An 18046-nucleotide genomic window follows, 5' to 3' on the forward strand; every position below is an offset into this window, starting at 1 on the left:
AATGGCACAGAATCCGAAAATGAACTGCAACGTGGAGGGGGGAGAGACTATTGAGCGAGAGACCGGTATGACGGTCAGTAAAGCGGGTGAAATATATATGTTAAACCATAGCGCATATTCTTGGAATGATTTGCTTGAATGTCTCTGAGTGTTTCACAGTGAAATGCAATCCGGACACAGAACCCCCCTCTCTCTCTCTCTCTCTCTCTCTCTCTCTCTCTCTCTCTCTCTCTCTCTCTCTCTCTCTCTCTCTCTCTCTCTCTCTCTCTCTCTCTCTCTCACACACCACACACGAAAAGGGATGGTGGATGCTCCTGTCTCGATGGCTAAGACTAGGTGGGATAATCATGCGTGTCTGGCCCCGGGCGTTGATGCAGCTGCCGTTGCCTGATCTTTACTGGGCTGAGGGTAGGGTTGTTCCGGTTCCGACTGGATCTTCATCTCGATTCGGCTTGACATCGATGTTATCAAGCTATTTACATGTAAGAAGACAACGACTGATGTAGCCTAAAAAGCGCAACCGCAATTATTGAACAAATCTGAATGGAGTAATTAAATGCTACCATCGATGGAGGAGGATCTTGTTTATAATAACTAATGAAGTGCTGTCTTGGAGGAAGGGAAATAACCAGGGACATCCCTGTGAGACGACCGGCTCTCCTGTTTGCTGCGATTTTTAAAAAATGAGATCGGTACGTAGGCTGCCGTGAAAATAACATAATTGCATTAGTAATCAGGCTAGGACACCCTCTCCACCAGCACCCTATTTTCGCTGTTCCAGGGGCAGCAAACGCGGCAGCGAACGCAAACCCGTCCACGGCCCGGTCCGCGCCATCAAATCGACGCATTACTGGATGGGGAGTAGCATAGACTGTGAAGACCGTGAGTGCGTGTGTCAAAAGGGGGACAGAGGGAGACCGGGCCAGCTCAACCCCCTGCACCGGTTAATTGCGCTCTAATCTGGCAAGTTTGGAGGGACGGAGAGTCCGGTGCAGTAAGGGCGCCTCAATGACCGTCTCATCCCGGGACAGGTAGAGAAGGCTAGAGAACGGCGGCGTGTTTGGAAGTTTTGATGCATATGATCACAACCACCATGATTTTTATGATTCTTGGCGCTTCAGTTGTAATGGTAAGATATTTGCTTTTTATTGTGTCCCCCATCGTGTGTGTTAAACGCCTACAACATTTTTTTAACGTATGTAGTCTATAGACTAATAATGTAGCTATAGCTATTACAAATAGCATACAGATCACATTTGATATCACTGAAAATAATGATGACTTGAGACAGTAGCCTACATACATACCTTGGCTATCATAAATAAACAATATAAAGAACATTTTAGAACGAGGGTTGTAAAAGTGGGTTTCCAAATGTATTTTTCGATTTATCTTATATGGACTGTAGCCTAATGCCAGGTCATATAACGGTGCTGTGTTGGAAATGGTGCTTGTCATGTGAGTTGACTCGAATGGTTATTTGCAGGCGATTGCCTGTTTAATGGACATGAACGCACTACTGGATCGCTTTCACAACTACATCTTACCGCATCTACGAGGGGAAGACCGCGTCTGTCATTGCAACTGTGGAAGGTAAAAAAAAATAGCATACAGTGATTCGTTTGGATGTGTACAAACATCTGAAATGAAAGCGTAGCCTATAGAGTCAAGATAGCTGCTATGTTACCCGTCTAATCATAGGCTCATACTCGATCAATAGGCCTCTCGAATGATTTCTCCTGCTGAACTGTTCGTTTTAATAAGCCTCCAAACATGCTCCATGCATAGGCCTAATCTCTTGAAAATGTACCTAATGGATGTCGACTATGGTTTTATTCGAGTATGCGTGTGTCTAACCGAAGGATAGCCTTATTTTTGCGATGCCTAGCTTGTGACGGTGTTTTTAAGCTTTATTCAGTTATTTGGCTTTTACTGCATACGTGAGCCATAAATATGTTATGAATTATGAGGAATGGGCTAAGGAATCATTTTAAATATTTAGATATGAGGAAATGTTGTTGGAGAGAGGACATTAGGGCTAGCCTATACCTATATTGAACCAGTTGTGAGAATGTGCCTATATATACATTGATCTATTACTTATAACCCGTATTATGAAGGCTGAAAATGGAATGAAACATAAAACAACTAGGCCTAGTTTAATGATAATTACCCAGGTTTTCTATTACTGTTGTGATTAGGCCTATACAAGTTATATGTAGCCTCATATTTTGTCGATTGGTGGTCTAGGCTCCTTACTACTTCAATTAGTGTGTTTTAAAACATTAAATAATGGCAATGAGATTGGTACAGGTTTTACATGACTGACTCACATACAGGAACTGTAAACCAAAATTGGGCCCTTGGTCTTGGAAGTTTTATTTTATTTCTGTTAAGTGCTGTAGCTTGCCCAAGGGTATGGCAACAGTATTGTGCCAGGTTTTAAAATAAGAGCCTTCTGATCCAATAGATACACACCTATCGACTTCATTAGGATATTACGCCCTGGATAAAGGCAAGTTGAGGCCTGAGTCTGAATACATACATATTGCAACATTTTGTAAGTGCTGGGTTATTCTTGGTCAGTGCAGAATCATAGTCAAATGAATTCCTAACTTGCTTGGATCTAATATATTCACTGAGGACAGGAAAATCTGTTCTGAGTTGCCCCGCTGATGTGATATCACTGCATAGTCACATTGTAGCAGGTCTTGGCCCTGTATGAATACTGTTCTTTTGACTGCCTACAGTTCAACAACCTGAGATATGGGTCATGAAGTGTCACTAAGATCAGGATTGTCATCATAAAATAATATTGGCCAAAATTTGGAGAAGGGCCTCTCTCTCACTCCCTCTAATTTCAAGAAATTCTCATAGTAATGCTATATTAGGCCTTTAGAATTTATTTATATAATGCTATATATGCCTTTAGAAGAATTGTAGAGACACATTTGTAAAAAATATATGCCAATTATGTCTAGTGACATAATTTATGCCATTTATCATTGCAATGTTTTTTGTGTGGTTTATTTGAAGTCATTTTTAAATATTGATAAATCCTCTGCTACTCAATATTCAATGTGCAATGCATATAATATTCTTAGCTTTGAATTAATTATATATTTTCATACTTGTGCTTGTTAGCTTTCTGTACCCGGGGACATACAGTACATCTAGTCCTAAACTAGACCCCAACAATTGCACTTTTGTTTCCAACACACTTCTGCTTGTCATTGTCTTTAATTAAGCCAGAGGCGTCATGCCCATAGGGGGAACAGGGGTACTTGACCCCTAAGATTTGTCCTATACATTTTTTTACAGTATCAGTCAAAAGTTTGACACACCTACTCATTCAAGGGTTTTTCTTTATTTTTACTATTTTTTACATTGTAGAATAATAGTGAAAGACAGCAAAACTGTGAAATAATGCATATGGAATCATGTACTAACCAAAAAAGTGTTAAACAAATCCAAATATATTTTATATTTGAGATTCTTCAAAGGAGCCACCCTTTGCCTTGATGACAGCTTTGCACACTCCTGGCATTCTCTCAACCAGCTTCATGAGGTAGTCACCTGGAATGCGTTTCAGTTAACAGGTGTGCCTTGGTAAAAGTTAATTTGTGGAATTTCTTTCCGTCTTCATGTGTTTGAGCAAGTCAGTTGTGTTGTGACAAGGTAGGGGTGGTATACAGAAGATATCCCTATTTGTCCATATAATGGCAAGAACAGCTCAAATAAGCAGTGAAACAACAGTCCATCATTACTTGAAGACATGAAGTCAGTCATTCCGGAAAATTTCAAGACCTTTGAAAGTTTCTTTAAGTGCAGTCGCAAAGCCATTAACCGCAAAGCTGAAACTGGCTCTCATGAGGACTGCCAGAGTTACTTCTGCTGACCCAGAGTTAACTCTGCTGCAGAAGATAAGTTCATTAGAGTTACTAGCCTCAGAAATTGCAGCCCAAATAAATGCTTCACAGAGTTCAAGTAACAGTGTCACGTCCTGACCATAGAAAGCTTTTATTTTCTATGGTAGAATAGGTCAGGGCATGACTGGGGGGTTGTTCTAGTTTATATTTTCTATGTGGGGTTCTAGGTTTATTTTCTATGTTGGTGATTTGTATGATTCCCAATTAGAGGCAGCTGGTTATCGTTGTCTCTAATTGGGGATCATACTTAAGTAGCATTTTTCCTGTTGCCTGTTTGCACTGCATTGTCGTCACGTTTAGTTTATTCTTTATTGTTTAGTTTTTTCTAAGTTTCACTGTCTAATAAATATGTGGAACTCTACGTACCTTGGTCCGTTAATTCATTAGACGAACGTTACAAACAGACATATCTCAACATCAACTGTTCAGAGGAGACTGTGAATCAGACCTTCATGGTCAAATTGCTGCACAGAAACCACTGCTAAAGGACGCCAATAATAAGAAGAGACTTGCTTGGGCCAAGGAACATGAGCAATGGACATTAGACTGGTGGATATCTGTCCTTTGGTCTGATGAGTCCAAATGTGAGATTTTTGGTTCCAACCTCTGTGTCTTGTGAGACGCAGAGTAGGTGAACTGATGATCTCTGCATGTGTGGTTCCCACTGTGAAGCATGGAGGAGGAGGTGTGATGGTGTGGGGGTGCTTTGCTGGTGACACTGTCGGTGATTCATTTAGAATTCAAGGCACACTTAACCATCATGGCTACCACAGCATTCTGCAACAATACACCATCCCATTTGCATTTAGTGGGACTATCATTTGTAATTCAACAGGATGACCCAACACACCTCCACGCTGTGTAAGGGCTATTTGACCAAGAAGGAGAGTGATCAAGTGCTGTATCAGATGACCTGGACTCCACATTCACCCGACCTCAACCCAAGTGAGATAGTTGGACCGACGAGTGAAGGAAAAGCAGCCAACAAGTGCTCAGCATGTGTGGGAACTCCAGATGAAGCTGGTTGAGAGAATGCCAAGTGTGCAAAGCTGTCATCAAGGCAAAGGGTGGCTACATTGAAGAATCTCAAATATAAATATATTTTGATTTGTTTAACCCTTTTTTTTGGTTATTACTGTACATGATTCCATATGTGTTATTTCATAGTTTTGATGTCTTCACTATTATTCTACAATGTAGAAAATAGTAAAAATAAAGACAAACCCTTGAGTGAGTAGGTGTCAAAGTCAAATCAAATCAAGTTTATTTGTCACGTGCGCCGAATACAACAGGTATTCCTTGCAGTGAAATGCTTACTTACAGTCTCTAACCAATAGTGTGGAGAAAAAAAAGTGTCTGTGTGTGTGTGTGTGTGTGTGTGTGTGTGTGTGTGTGTAAGTAAAGAAATAAAACAACAGTAAAAAGACATTTGAAAATAAGAGTAGCAAGGCTATATACAGACACAGGTTAGTCAGGCTTATTGAGGTAGAATGTACATGTAGGTATGGTTAAAGTGACTATGCATATACGATGAACAGAGAGTAGCAGTAGCGTAAAAATAGGGGTTGGACGGTGGTGGGACACAATGCAGATAGCCCGGTTAGCCAATGTGCGGGAGCACTAGTTGGTCGGGCCAATTGAGGTAGTATGTACATGAATGTATAGTTAAAGTGATTATGCATATTAGATAAACAGCGAGTAGCAGCAGCGTAAAAGAGGGGTTGGGGGGGGTGCACACAATGCAAATAGTCCAGATAACCATTTGGTTACCTGTTCAGGAGTCTTATGGCTTGGGGGTAAAAACTGTTTGAGAAGGCTTTTTGTTCTAGACTTGGCACTCCGGTACCGCTTGCCATGCGGTAGTAGCGTCTATGACTGGGGTGGCTGGGGTCTTTGACAATTTTCAGGGCCTTCCTCTGACACCGCCTGGTGTAGAGGTCCTGGATGGCAGGCAGCTTTGCCCCAGTAATGTACTGGTCCGTACGCACTTCCCTCTGAAGTGCCTTGCGGTCGGAGACCGAGCAATTGCCGTACCAGGCAGTGATGTAACCGATCAGGATGCTCTCGATGTTGCAGCTGTAGAACCTTTTGAGGATCTCAGGACCCATTCCAAATCTTGTTAGTTTCCTGAGGGGGAATAGGCTTTGTCGTGCCCTCTTCACAACTGTCTTGGTGTGTTTGGATCATTTGAAGCTCTCAACCTGCTCCACTACAGCCCCGACGATGAGAATGGGGACGTGCTCGGTGCTCCTTTTCCTGTAGGACACAATTATCTCCTTGGTCTTGGTTACGTTGAGGGATAGGTTGTTATTCTGGCACCACCCAGCCAGGTCTCTGACCTCCTCCCAATAGGCTGTCTCGTTGTTGTCGGTGATCAGGCCTACCACTGTTGTGTCGTCAGCAAACTTAATGATGGAGTTGGAGTCGTGCCTGGCCATGCAGACGTGGGTGAACAGGGAGTACAGGGGGGGACTGAGAACGCACCCCTGGGGAAGTCCAGTGTTGAGGATCAGCGTGGCAGATGTCACCACCTGGGGGCGGCCCGTCAGGAAGTCCAGGATCCAGTTGCAGAGGGAGGTGTTAAGTCCCAGGTTCCTTATCTTAGTGATGAGCTTTGAGGGTACTATGGTGTTGAACGCTGAGCTGTAGTCAATGAATAGCATTCTCACATAGGTGTTCCTTTTGTCCAGGTGGGAAAGGGCAGTGTGGAGTGCAATAGAGATTGCATCATCTCTGGATCTGTTTTGGCGGTATGCAAATTGGTGTGGGTCTAGGGTTTCTGGGATAATGGTGTTGATGCAAACTTTTGACTGGTACTGTATATGCTGAACAAAAAATATAAATGCAACATGTAAAGTGTTGGTCCCATGTTTCATGAGCTGAAATATAAGATCCCATAAATGTTCCATATGCACAAAAAGCTTATTTCTTTCATATTTTGTGCACAAATTTGTTTACATCCCTGTTAGTGAGCATTTCTCCTTTGCCTGTCATTTAGCAGACGCTCTTATCCCAGAGTGACTTATAGTAGTGAGTGCATACATTTTCATTCATACTGGTCCCCTGTGGGAATCAAACCCACAACCCTGGCATTTCAAGTGCCATGCCTACTGAGCCGCACAGGACCATCCACCTGCCAGGGGGCATATCAAGAAGCTGATTTAAACGGCATGATTATTACACAGGTGCACCTTGTGCTGGGGACAATAAAAGGCCACACTAAAAAGTTGCAGTTTTGTCACACAACACAATGCCACAGATGTCTCAACTTTTGAGGGAGTGTGCAATTGGCATGCTGACTGTAGGAATGTCCACCAGAGCTGTTGCTAGATACAATTATGTTAATTTCTCTACTATAAGCCACCTCCAACATCATTTTAGAGAATTTGTCAGTTCTTCCAACCGGCCTCACAACCGCAGATCACATGTAACCACACCAGCCCAGGACCTCCACATCCGGCTCCTTCACCTGGGGCATCGTCTGAGACTGAAACTGAGGAGTATTTCTGTCTGTAATAAAGCACTTTTGTAGGGAAAAACTAATTCTGATTGGCTCCCCAGTGGATGGGCCTGGCTGCCTAGTGGGTGGGCCTATGGCTGCACCACTGCCCAGTCATGTGAAATCCATAGATTCTGGCATAATGAATTTATTTAATTTGACTGATTTACTTATATGAACTATAACTCATTAAAATTGTTGAAATTATTGCATGTTGCATTTATATTTTTGTTCAGTGTATATACTATATATATATATATATATATATAATAAATAAATATATATATATATATATATATATATATATATATAATAAATATATATATATATATATATATATATATATATATATATATATATATATCACAGTGCATTTAGAAAGTATTCAGACCCCTTGATCTTAATTAAAAATAAAAACTGAAATGTTACATTTACATAACTATTCAGACCCTTTACTCAGTACTTTGTTGAAGCACCTTTGTGAGCAATTAAAGGGTTGTTGGGTATGAAGCTACAAGCTTGGCATAACTGTATTTTTGTGGAGTTTCCCCCATTCTTCTCTGCAGATCCTCTCAAACTCTGGTTGGATGTGGAGCATTGCTGCAGAACTATTTTCAGGTCTCTCCAGAGATGTTTGATCAGGTTAAATTCCGGGCTCTGGCTGGGCCACTCAAGGACATTCAAAGATTGTCCTGAAGCCACTCCTGTGTTGTCTTTGCTGTGTGCTTAGGGTCATTGTCCTGTTGGAAGGTGAACCTTTTCCCCAGTCTGAGGTCCTGAGCGCTCTGGAGCAGGTTTTCATCAAGGATCTCTCTGTACTTTACTCTGTTCATCTTTGCCTCAATCCTGACTAGTCTCCCAGTCCCTGCCGCTCAAAAACATCCCCACAACATGATGCTGCCACCACCATGCTTCACCGTAGGGATGGTGCCAGGTTTCCTCCAGAAGTGACACTTGGCATTCAGGCCAAAGAGTTTGATCTTGGTTTCATCAGGTCAGAGAATCTTCTTTCTCATGGTCAGAGTCTTTTAGGTGCCTTTTGACAAACTCCAAGCGAGCTGTCATGTGCCTTTTACTGAGGAGTGGCTTCCGTCTGGCCACTCTACCATAAAGGCCTGATTGGTGGAGTGTTGCAGAGATGGTTGTCCTTCTGGAAGGGTCTCTCATCTCCACAGAGGAACTCTGGAGCTCTGTCAGAGTGACCAATGGGTTTTTGGTAATGTCTCTGACCAAGGCACTTTTCACGCGATTTCTAAGCTTGGACAAGCGGACATCTCTAGGAAGGTTCCAAACTTCTTCCATTTAAGAATGATGGAGGCCACTGTGTGGTACCCTTCTCCACATCTGTGCCTCGACACAATCATGTCTTGGAGCTGTACGGACATTCCTTCGACATCATGGCTTGGTTTTTGCTCTGACATGCACCGTCAACAATAGGATCTTATATTTTTGCAAAAAAATATAAAAACCTGTTTTCGCTTTGTGATTATGGGGTATTGTGTGTCGATTAATGAGGGAAAACATGTATTTAATCTATTTTAGGATAAGGCTGTAACAAAAGTATCAAAATGTGGAGAAGTCAAGGGGTCTGAATACTTTCAGAATGCACCGTATAATATTTTTTGTCATTGTTTCTCTGTAATACTACTAGCCACAATTTTATTTCAGTCAGGCGGATACAGACAGCCCAAGAGATATGCTTAGATATGCAAAAAAATATACATCTTTTTTTTTTACATAGAATTAAGCATAATGATTATGTCTCTAGATTGCAGGAAAAAGCTACAGTATTTCAGGTCTTTTAAAAATCCAATATTCTCCAACTACAGGACGGGAGGCCTCTCTCCGGATCAACCCCCAGACATCCTCAATTACTTTGTGGCCTGTCAGATTTTGGGGGTGCATGACTCCCCTGAATTAAGCCAATGGAAAGTGAGTGACACAGTGGCTGCATTCAGGCTCTAGTGCACTATGTAGGGAAAAGGTGCCATTTGAGACGCAGCCCACGTTGTCTTTTACTGCAATGGAAATGCTCTTAAATAAGAGCTACTAATTTTACGTAAAATGTTTATCCTCTCAGCATAAACATTTAATGGAACAGATAGACAGATGAGGCCACCTGAGCTTGAATGCTGCCCGAGCCTACCTTAAGTGCATGTGGAATCAAACTAAATGAAATCTATTTGTGTTTCTCACATTCACCGAATACAACAGGTGTAGTAGACCTTACCGTGAAATAAGCCCGTAACCAACAATGCAGTTATAAGAAAATAAAGTTAAGAAAATATTTACTAAATAGACTAAAGCAAAAAAAATAATATATTTTTAATAACAAAAACGAGGCTATATACAGGGGATACAATGTGCAGGGGTACAGGTTAGTCAAGATAATTTGTACATATAGGTAGGGGTCAAGTGACGATGCAAATGGTCCAGGTGGCCATTTGATTAATTGTTCAGCAGTGTTATGGCTTGTGGTAGAGGAGCCTTTTGGACCTAGACTTAGGCGCTCTGGTACCACTTGCCTTGAGGTAGCAGAGAGAACAGTCTATGACTTGGGTGACTGGAGTCTTTGACAATTTTTTGAGCCTTCCTCTGAAACTGCCTAGTATATACTGTAGGTCCTGGATGGCAGGAAACTTGGCCTCAGTGATGTATTGGCCGTACGCACTACCCTCTGTAGAATCTTACTGTCAGATGCCGAGCAGTTGCCATACAAAGCTGTGATGCAACTGGTCAGGATGCTCTCGATGGTGTAGCTGTAGAACTTTTTGAGGATCTGGGAACCCATGCCAAATCTTTTCCCTCTCCTGAGGGGGAAAAGGCGTTGTCGTGCCCTCTTCACAACTGTCTTTGTGTTTTTGGACCATGGTAGTTTGTTGATGATGTGGACACCAAGGAACTTGAAACTCTCGACCCACTCCACTACAGCCCCGTCGATGTGTTCGGCCCTCATTTTCCTGTAGTCCACGATCAGTTCCTTTGTCTTGCTCACGTTGAGGGAGAGGTTGTTGTCCTGGCACTACACTTCCAGGTCTCTGAGCTCCTCCATATAGGCTGTCTCATCGTTGTCAGTGATCAGGCCTACCACTACTGTGTCGTCAGCAGTCTTAATGATGGTGTTGGAGTCATGTTTGGCCACGCAGTCGTGGGTGAACAGGAGTACAGGAGGGGACTAACCACGCACCCCTGAGGGGCCCCTGTGTTGAGGATCAGGCCTGAGGCCACATCCACAGTAATTTAATTTGGCACCAGCAATTGCTAGCTTGTCAGATCACTGCTTGTGAACCACAGGTTCTCATTGTATGAGATGCAGGCTACCTTTGAGAGCAACGTTAGGTATGCTGTTATGTAAGGCTTTGATAATACTCTGGTGTTTATTTGGAATTGGAAATGGGAATGAGACATTTATATTCATATCGCAGCTGTTTCCACTGATGTTCAAGTATGTTTCTAGATATTAATTATTCTCTATTCACCAGCATGCCTTTCTATTCTCCAATTTGTACCAAATTAGTAATGAGAATTCCTGCTATTTATCCAATTTCATCACCCACCCCCCTAATTTCACCTCCCTTGCCACATCTCATCTTGTCCTTGTCCTTCCCTCCATCACTAACACCTTCTAACCTCCAGCTTGGTCTCTTCCAGGCATCATGTCCACTATGTGATCCCATACGATGGGGACCATTCTCTGGTGGACTCGTCAGAGAACTACTTTGTCAGTGACAGCGTAACCAAGCAGGAGATGGACCTGATGCTGGGGCTGCTGCTGGGCTTCTGTATCAGCTGGCTCCTACTGTGGCTGGATGGAGTGCTGCACTGTGCTGTCAGGGCATGGAGGGCCAGCCGCTACTATGGTGAGTCAACAAGAGACTTGGTCCGGTTGACTGGGAAAAGTTTGACATGACCTGACAAATGTGCCTCAGAATGAGCAGAAATGTTTTCAATAATCTGATGAGAGAAGTATTGTTTTGTTGATTCCCACCTCCGTGAAAAGAGAGATGGTGAGTGAAGTGGTATTGGCGTTAATATTTTAACTGCTACATTATATGAGGTTGATCAGTGTTACTCCTACATATTTTCGTGGAGATGTGACATGGGTGTGCAAATGGCCAGAATTGACATACAGTCTGCTGTTGACCACCGTACCATTCATTGAAACCAATTGAAACCAGGCTTCCTTGGGTGGGTGGATAGCCCAACCCACCTGGCTATAAGTGATGGTTATGGGAAACGTTACAGAACTTGAGGACATAAGGGCTCAGTTGTTTTTTCAAAGTTGTTTTTCAATATAATAGGGGAAAAATGGAAAAGTGTGTTCCAGGCTAAATGAATTGTCTCAAAAGATATTTAATGTACAGTACTGTATGCAGTGTGTTGTGGTCATGGATTGGAATTAAGACATTATGCAGGTAATTAGTGGGTGAAGGAAATTGGAAAAAGCGTACTTTGTTTCCATTGAGGGGGAATAATTATGTGTGTAAAGTACAGGCATAGTGAAACTAATATGAATATTGCTGTGGAAATATTGCTGCCCTCAGATGTCATGTGTTTAGTACATGCTGATTGACTGAGACAAAGGTTCCCTACCCGTAATACAGAGGGCACACCACAAAGATATACAATGTCTCAAGTCTTGCCAATGTTAGATTAGCAAGCCAGACCTCACTGGGGGCGAGGCTATGCCAATGGGAACATATTAGAGGACTTCTTGTCCATACTCCTACTCCTGATTCAATCATTTATCCAGTGTTCTTATATAAGTGTTGGAATATTCCAATTATGTCAGCTAAGCTTAATCTTGTGCAGCTCTCAATGTCAGAACAGGCCTATTTTTGTAGCTGGCATGGATCCTTTAGATATAAGACAATGCTAATGTAGGTGATGTGACTTGGATGACTGCTTTTACGGTCAGAAAATAGTGGTGTAAAATGTCTAGTGAGTGGAAATGAAAGAGATGGCCAATTAATTACCTTTGATTAATATGAAACCAGTACACAAAGATGGGGTACTAAACAACAGTATTACATTATTTTTTTGTCCTGAAAATACTCAATTAAAAGTAGTAATGCCATATTTTTTTGATGCATGTCATATTTTTCTTGATGGTAAAAGAGAATTTGGTAGTTTGAAGCATACATATATTGCCAGTCTTAGATTGTGATTCTAGTAGTATTAGGCAAGAAACAACTGGTTTAGCTTTACTGCACAGAATCAACCCATTTGATATTCTGTGCATAACATCAACGTAAAAAATATACCCAGATTATACATTCAAATGATTCCATCGAGGTATAGAAGGGTGGCTCTAGGCTTTACTTTGTGCTGGAATCCTTGTGCATGGAAGGAATGCCCCTTCACCGGTGTTTGGCTGTGACGTTGATGGCGGGTCAGACTCGTTTAGCCTCCCTGAGAAGGGGAGTGAAGGTAAGGCTGATGGAGCGGGAAGGAAGGAGGGGGGGTGCAGATACTGTCACATCCCCACCCCCACATACACTCTCTCTCTCTCGCACGCACGCACGCACACACACACACACACACACCCTCTCTTCTCAGGAGCTATTAATAGAGTGAAAGAGAGCAGCTGGAATGGCGGGCGAGGTAGAAACATGCACCATACACACAAACACACACACTACATTGAGGTGCACATTGATTCCTTTTGCTTTTTCTAATTCCATCTATATACCCTATATCTATGTACCCTATATGCTCTCCATTCAGTTATTGAATCCCCCTTTTCTATCCATTTTCTTTATACAGCATCCTTTTGGAAAGGGATGATTCCTTTCTTATTGTCTATTTCTCATGAATAACTGATTCATATTCTTTGGCACCAGTGACATCGGTGGAAAGACATTTGATTTAGCAAAATAGGGTAACAAAATATGATAACAAAAGGGGAAAATTATGACTTGGCAAAACCATCGCCCCCTTCCCTCCCTCCGTAGAAAGACCTTAACATTTCTGCCCTCACCCCACTTTCCGCATTACATTACCATTTACATTTTTCTCCTGACTCCATCTCCATCTCTCCATCCTTTTATTGAAATGAGAAGGACCTGTCTCGTTCTGACGTTTCCTTTGGATACCCTTCAGAACAGTCCTTGTGGATTTCATACCCATTCACAGTTATAAATAACTCCCTCCTCCCTCCCTTCTTCCAGCTACTCCCCTTCCCCCCCAACCTTTTTCAGGGACATTTGCTAGTGCTGTCTGGGGCTCTCCCTCCTGTTTCTCTCCCATCTCAGCGGGCCTCACCATCTAAGCCTGATAGGGACAAATCCCTCCACAAATTTTACCTCACACTCATATGCTTGGGGAAAGAAATCCAAAATGATTTTTTTCAAGTCGCTATTATTAATGTATAACAGGATATATAAATTGAAACGTACATATACTACATGAGAAAAAGTATGTGGACACCAGTTCGTTGAACATCTCATTCCAAAATCATGGGCATTAATATGGAGTTGGTCCCACCTTTGCTGCTATAACAGCCTCCGCTCTTTTGGGAAGGCTTTCCACTAGATGTTGGAACATTGCTGCGGGGAATTGATTCCATTCATCCACAAGAGCATTACTAAGGTCGGGCACTGATGTTGGGCGATCAGGCCTGGCTCGCAGTCAGCATTCCAATTCATCCCAAAGGTGTTTGAAGGATTGAGGTCAGGGCTCTGTGCAGATCACTCAAGTTCTTCTACACCGATCTCGACAAACCATTTCTGTATGAACCTCTTTTCACACGGGTGCATTGTCATGCGAAAACAGGAAAGGGCCTTCCCTAAACTGTTGCCAAAAAGTTGGAAAAGCAGAATCGTCTAGAATGTCATTGTATGCTGTAGCATTAACATTTCCTATCACTGAAACTGAGGGTCCTAGTCCGAACCATGAAAAACAGTCCCAGACCATTATTCCTCCTTGAGCAAACTTTACAGCATTCTCCTGGCATCCGCCAAACCCAGATTCGTCCATCGGACTGCCAGATGGTGAAGTTTCCAGAGGCAGTTTGGAACTTGGTAATGAGTATTGCAACCGAAGACAAATGATGTTCGCGCACTACGCGATTTAGTTCTGTGAACTTGTGTGGCCTACCAATTTGCGGCTGATCCATTGTTACTCCTACGCATTTCCACTTCACATTAACAGTACTTACAGTTGACCTGTGCAGCTCTAGCAGGGCAGAAATTTGATGAACTGACTTGTCGGAAAGGTGGCATCCCACTGTATGACAGTGCCACGTTGAAAGTCACTGAGCTCTTCATTGAGGCCATTCTTGTCACGCCCTGACCTTAGATATCTCTATTTTCTATATATTTTGGTTAGGTCAGGGTGTGACTAGGGTGGGTACTCTAGGGTTTTTTGTATATCTATGTTGGCCTGATATGGTTCCCAATCAGAGACAGCTGTTTATCATTGTCTCTGATTGGGGATCATATTTAGGCAGGCCTTTTTTTCCCACTTTCTGGTGTGGGATGTTGACTATGTGTAGTTGCCTGTCAGCACTATATTGTATAGCGTCACGTTTCATTTGTTATTTTTGTTGGTTTGTTCGGTGTTCATTCTTTTAAATAAGAGAATGTACGCATACCACTCTGCGCCTTTTTCCGATCCTTTCAACGAACGTAACAATTCTACTGCCAATGTTTGTCTATGGAGATTGAATGGCGGTGTGCTCGATTTTATACACCTGCCAGCAGGTGTGGTTGAAATAGCCGAATACACTAATTTGAAAGGGTGTCCACATACTTTTATATATATAGTGTACCACGTACAGTATGGGTAAAATTCTATGTTTGGCAGATGAATGTGTGGGCAACAAATGTGTTTCTGTATTTGGACTATTGTACTACCAAGGATTAGGTTGTTGGGAGCATCAAGGACATTTTGGGCATCTAATAAACCTAACCAAATGCACTCCCATTCTCTTATTACCCCACGATACATGTTCTAATCGTTTATTTCACTTCTCTAGTTTCTTCACTCCTCTAATAACCTCCCTCTCTCCTCTTGTCCCCCAGACACCCCTTCCTGGTCATGGCTCCCCTCATTCTGTAACCTTCGAGATCTGCGTCGACGCGCCCAGCTCAGACAGCTGGAGGACTCCACTGGCAACATGGTCCACATCAAGCAGAAGCTCTACCACAACGGCCACCCCAGCCCACGCCACCTCTGACTCTGAAACAAGAATCCCCCGTCCAGCCCCTCAAACTGCCCCAAGGCCAACTGCTGCCTCAGAGACACTGGAAAACTGCCCTCCGACTGTTCATAACACACCTGGCCCGAAACTTTCTTACGATGACCTTGACACAAGTCAGCACCCACCAATCCAAACTCGAGCAGAAGATAGTCGTCACTGAAATCTTGTCTATGTCCATGTCCACCATTGAGGTAGGAAGGAAAAACAAGCATTTTTAAGGGTGCTTTCTGTATAGAAAAATGTTCTGTGTTCATTGTTGAAACTTGGCATGATCTTTTAGAACAGGGTATGATGATGGGGGGCACAGTGTTTATTAAAAAAAATCTCTATGGGGAGGGTATTTCTCGAAAGTGGGAGGGAGGTAAATGGATAGGGGTGGGTTTCAAGATTTTATGATGGGAAGTTTAGATTGCTGCTTCTGTAAATACTTCTAAATATGGGGAAGTGGGAACACAGGGTAGGTTTGTTCGTGAGTGTGGTGAGTCAAGTGTTACGAGTAGAGCTGATGGACTGTATGGAAGGATAAACAGAGCGTAGGAAAGAGGAGGATGACAGTGCGTCTGGAAGTGAACAGTGTGATGTCTGCTAAAAACAGATTAATTAGTTTTGTTACCTAGTGAATTAAATGAATGTATTAATTTTACCTGTAAATATAAGAGGGGGAGGGGAGCATACGTTTGTGGTTAGGGTTCTCTGCACTGTTATTATGAGAAGGTAGAAAATGAATGCCAGTCAAGATAAGACGGAGGCAGTTCAGTGCTTCCCTCGTCTTCCCAATATTGTGTCCAATAGCACTTCCCACTTTGCTACATCCAATTCCTTCATACTTACTCAAAAGCAACCAGCCTAGAAGCAGTGGGAACCCTCACCCAGTCCCTCTCTCCCTCTCTGTCCAGACATTGCTGTTGTGAAGATAAAATGTCTGTTTTATTAAAAGTGCCATTGAAGCACAACAGTGACCCCTGACGTTTGAATGTGTCATTGCCTCAACATTGGTAACCATACCATTGAACAGTGTATGTATGGAGAAAAAAAATATTCCTAGAGGTTGTACTTGTGAGCGGTTATGTTTTTAAACAAGAAATATGGAATGTAAATCAACTGTTCAATTCAATTGAATATTTTAGTATATGCCACCCACATGCAGTAAACCTAATTGTGGTTTAATTAATCAAGAAAAGAAAATGTGATTTCATGAACACCAATTAACCTCAGAGAGGCTACTTCTGGTATGTCTGGGACTTTTAAAAATAAGATTAAAGGGATAGTGTGACATTTGTCCATTTTGCTAAATGATCAACACCACTTTCCCATAAGCATTCTTAATATCTAGGTATTTAAACGTTGTGCTTACATAGGCAGGTACAGTAATTACAGTGTAGTTACACATTGTTACAGACTAACTGTTACACATGTTTGTGGTTTGTATAATTACGCATTGAAATTTGTATATGAATTACATTTGAAATCAGTCAGTGGTCAATCCTCTCATCCTATATTTTATATGCAGATATTCGGGACACCATGATCTACAAAATCAGTTCGATGTTGATGAATGTAAAAACTTTGCAAGTAGAGGTTCAATCTGTAGCTTTTATTTCCTCTGTGGTTCAACCTGGTCTCAGAGCATTTTGTATTATTCTGTATGTAAATCCGAGACACTCCATTTAGTATGATGTTATGTTTCACATGTTATGTATTAATTTGTGGATATCCATCACTCATTTTGTATGATATGTTCCCGAATAACAATTCGTATTACATGTTAAGAATTTGCTAAATGTACAATATGCTACACATTTTCAAAACGTATATGTTGCTAACGTTAGCTAGGCTAGGGGTTAAGGTTAGGAGTTAGGTTCAACTAAAAGGGTTAAGGTTAGCTAATATGCTAAGCAGTTGCAAAGTAGCTAATATGTAATAAGTAGTTGAAAAGTTGCAAAAATGCTAAAGTTGTCCGTGATGAGATTCCAATGCACTAGGCATTCACATTATACACCCACACATTCACACCGACCAACCAGCCTATTTTAGTTTTTGCCTTAAGTAACCATACCAAATGTAACATATACTAATCTGAGTGTCCCAGATTTACTATGTTACATCTAGTCTATGAGACCATGCTGTGTGGTTATATATTATTACCTTATGGGCACCTGTTCCTTTTCTTTTTTGATTTTGCACTTGCAAATACTAAAATACCTGGATGTTGCTTTGTGAGCCTTTGCGCCTCACATGTAAGGGAAAAATATTTTCTCAGACATGTTAAGAGGGATTGATGTAACATGGTGCTCAACCAACCTAGTTCATTTGCTAATGAGATGTATACAGGCCTAAAGTCTTATCTGTTGCCATTTTCTTATTGTTTCCAATCTTCCAGACAACCGGTCACCCCTGTAACCATTACATTTCCCA

The 18046-nt window shown here is 42.0% G+C and overlaps 1 protein-coding gene across 1 annotated transcript; it reads left to right on the forward strand.

Moving 5' to 3' along the window:
* Positions 1 to 272: 272 nt before the first annotated feature.
* On the forward strand, positions 273 to 16590 carry LOC112232579 (transmembrane protein 240-like). The gene is made up of 4 exons (XM_024399646.2): positions 273 to 1129; positions 1487 to 1593; positions 11080 to 11288; positions 15453 to 16590. Exons 1-4 carry the CDS (start codon positions 1073 to 1075, stop codon positions 15605 to 15607), a joined length of 528 nt encoding a protein of 175 aa, XP_024255414.1. The 5' UTR covers positions 273 to 1072; the 3' UTR covers positions 15608 to 16590.
* The last annotated feature ends 1456 nt before the right edge of the window (positions 16591 to 18046 follow it).

The sequence above is a fragment of the Oncorhynchus tshawytscha genome, linkage group LG16 (genome assembly GCF_018296145.1).
Source record: "Oncorhynchus tshawytscha isolate Ot180627B linkage group LG16, Otsh_v2.0, whole genome shotgun sequence".
In the NCBI taxonomy this organism is placed as follows: domain Eukaryota; kingdom Metazoa; phylum Chordata; class Actinopteri; order Salmoniformes; family Salmonidae; genus Oncorhynchus; species Oncorhynchus tshawytscha.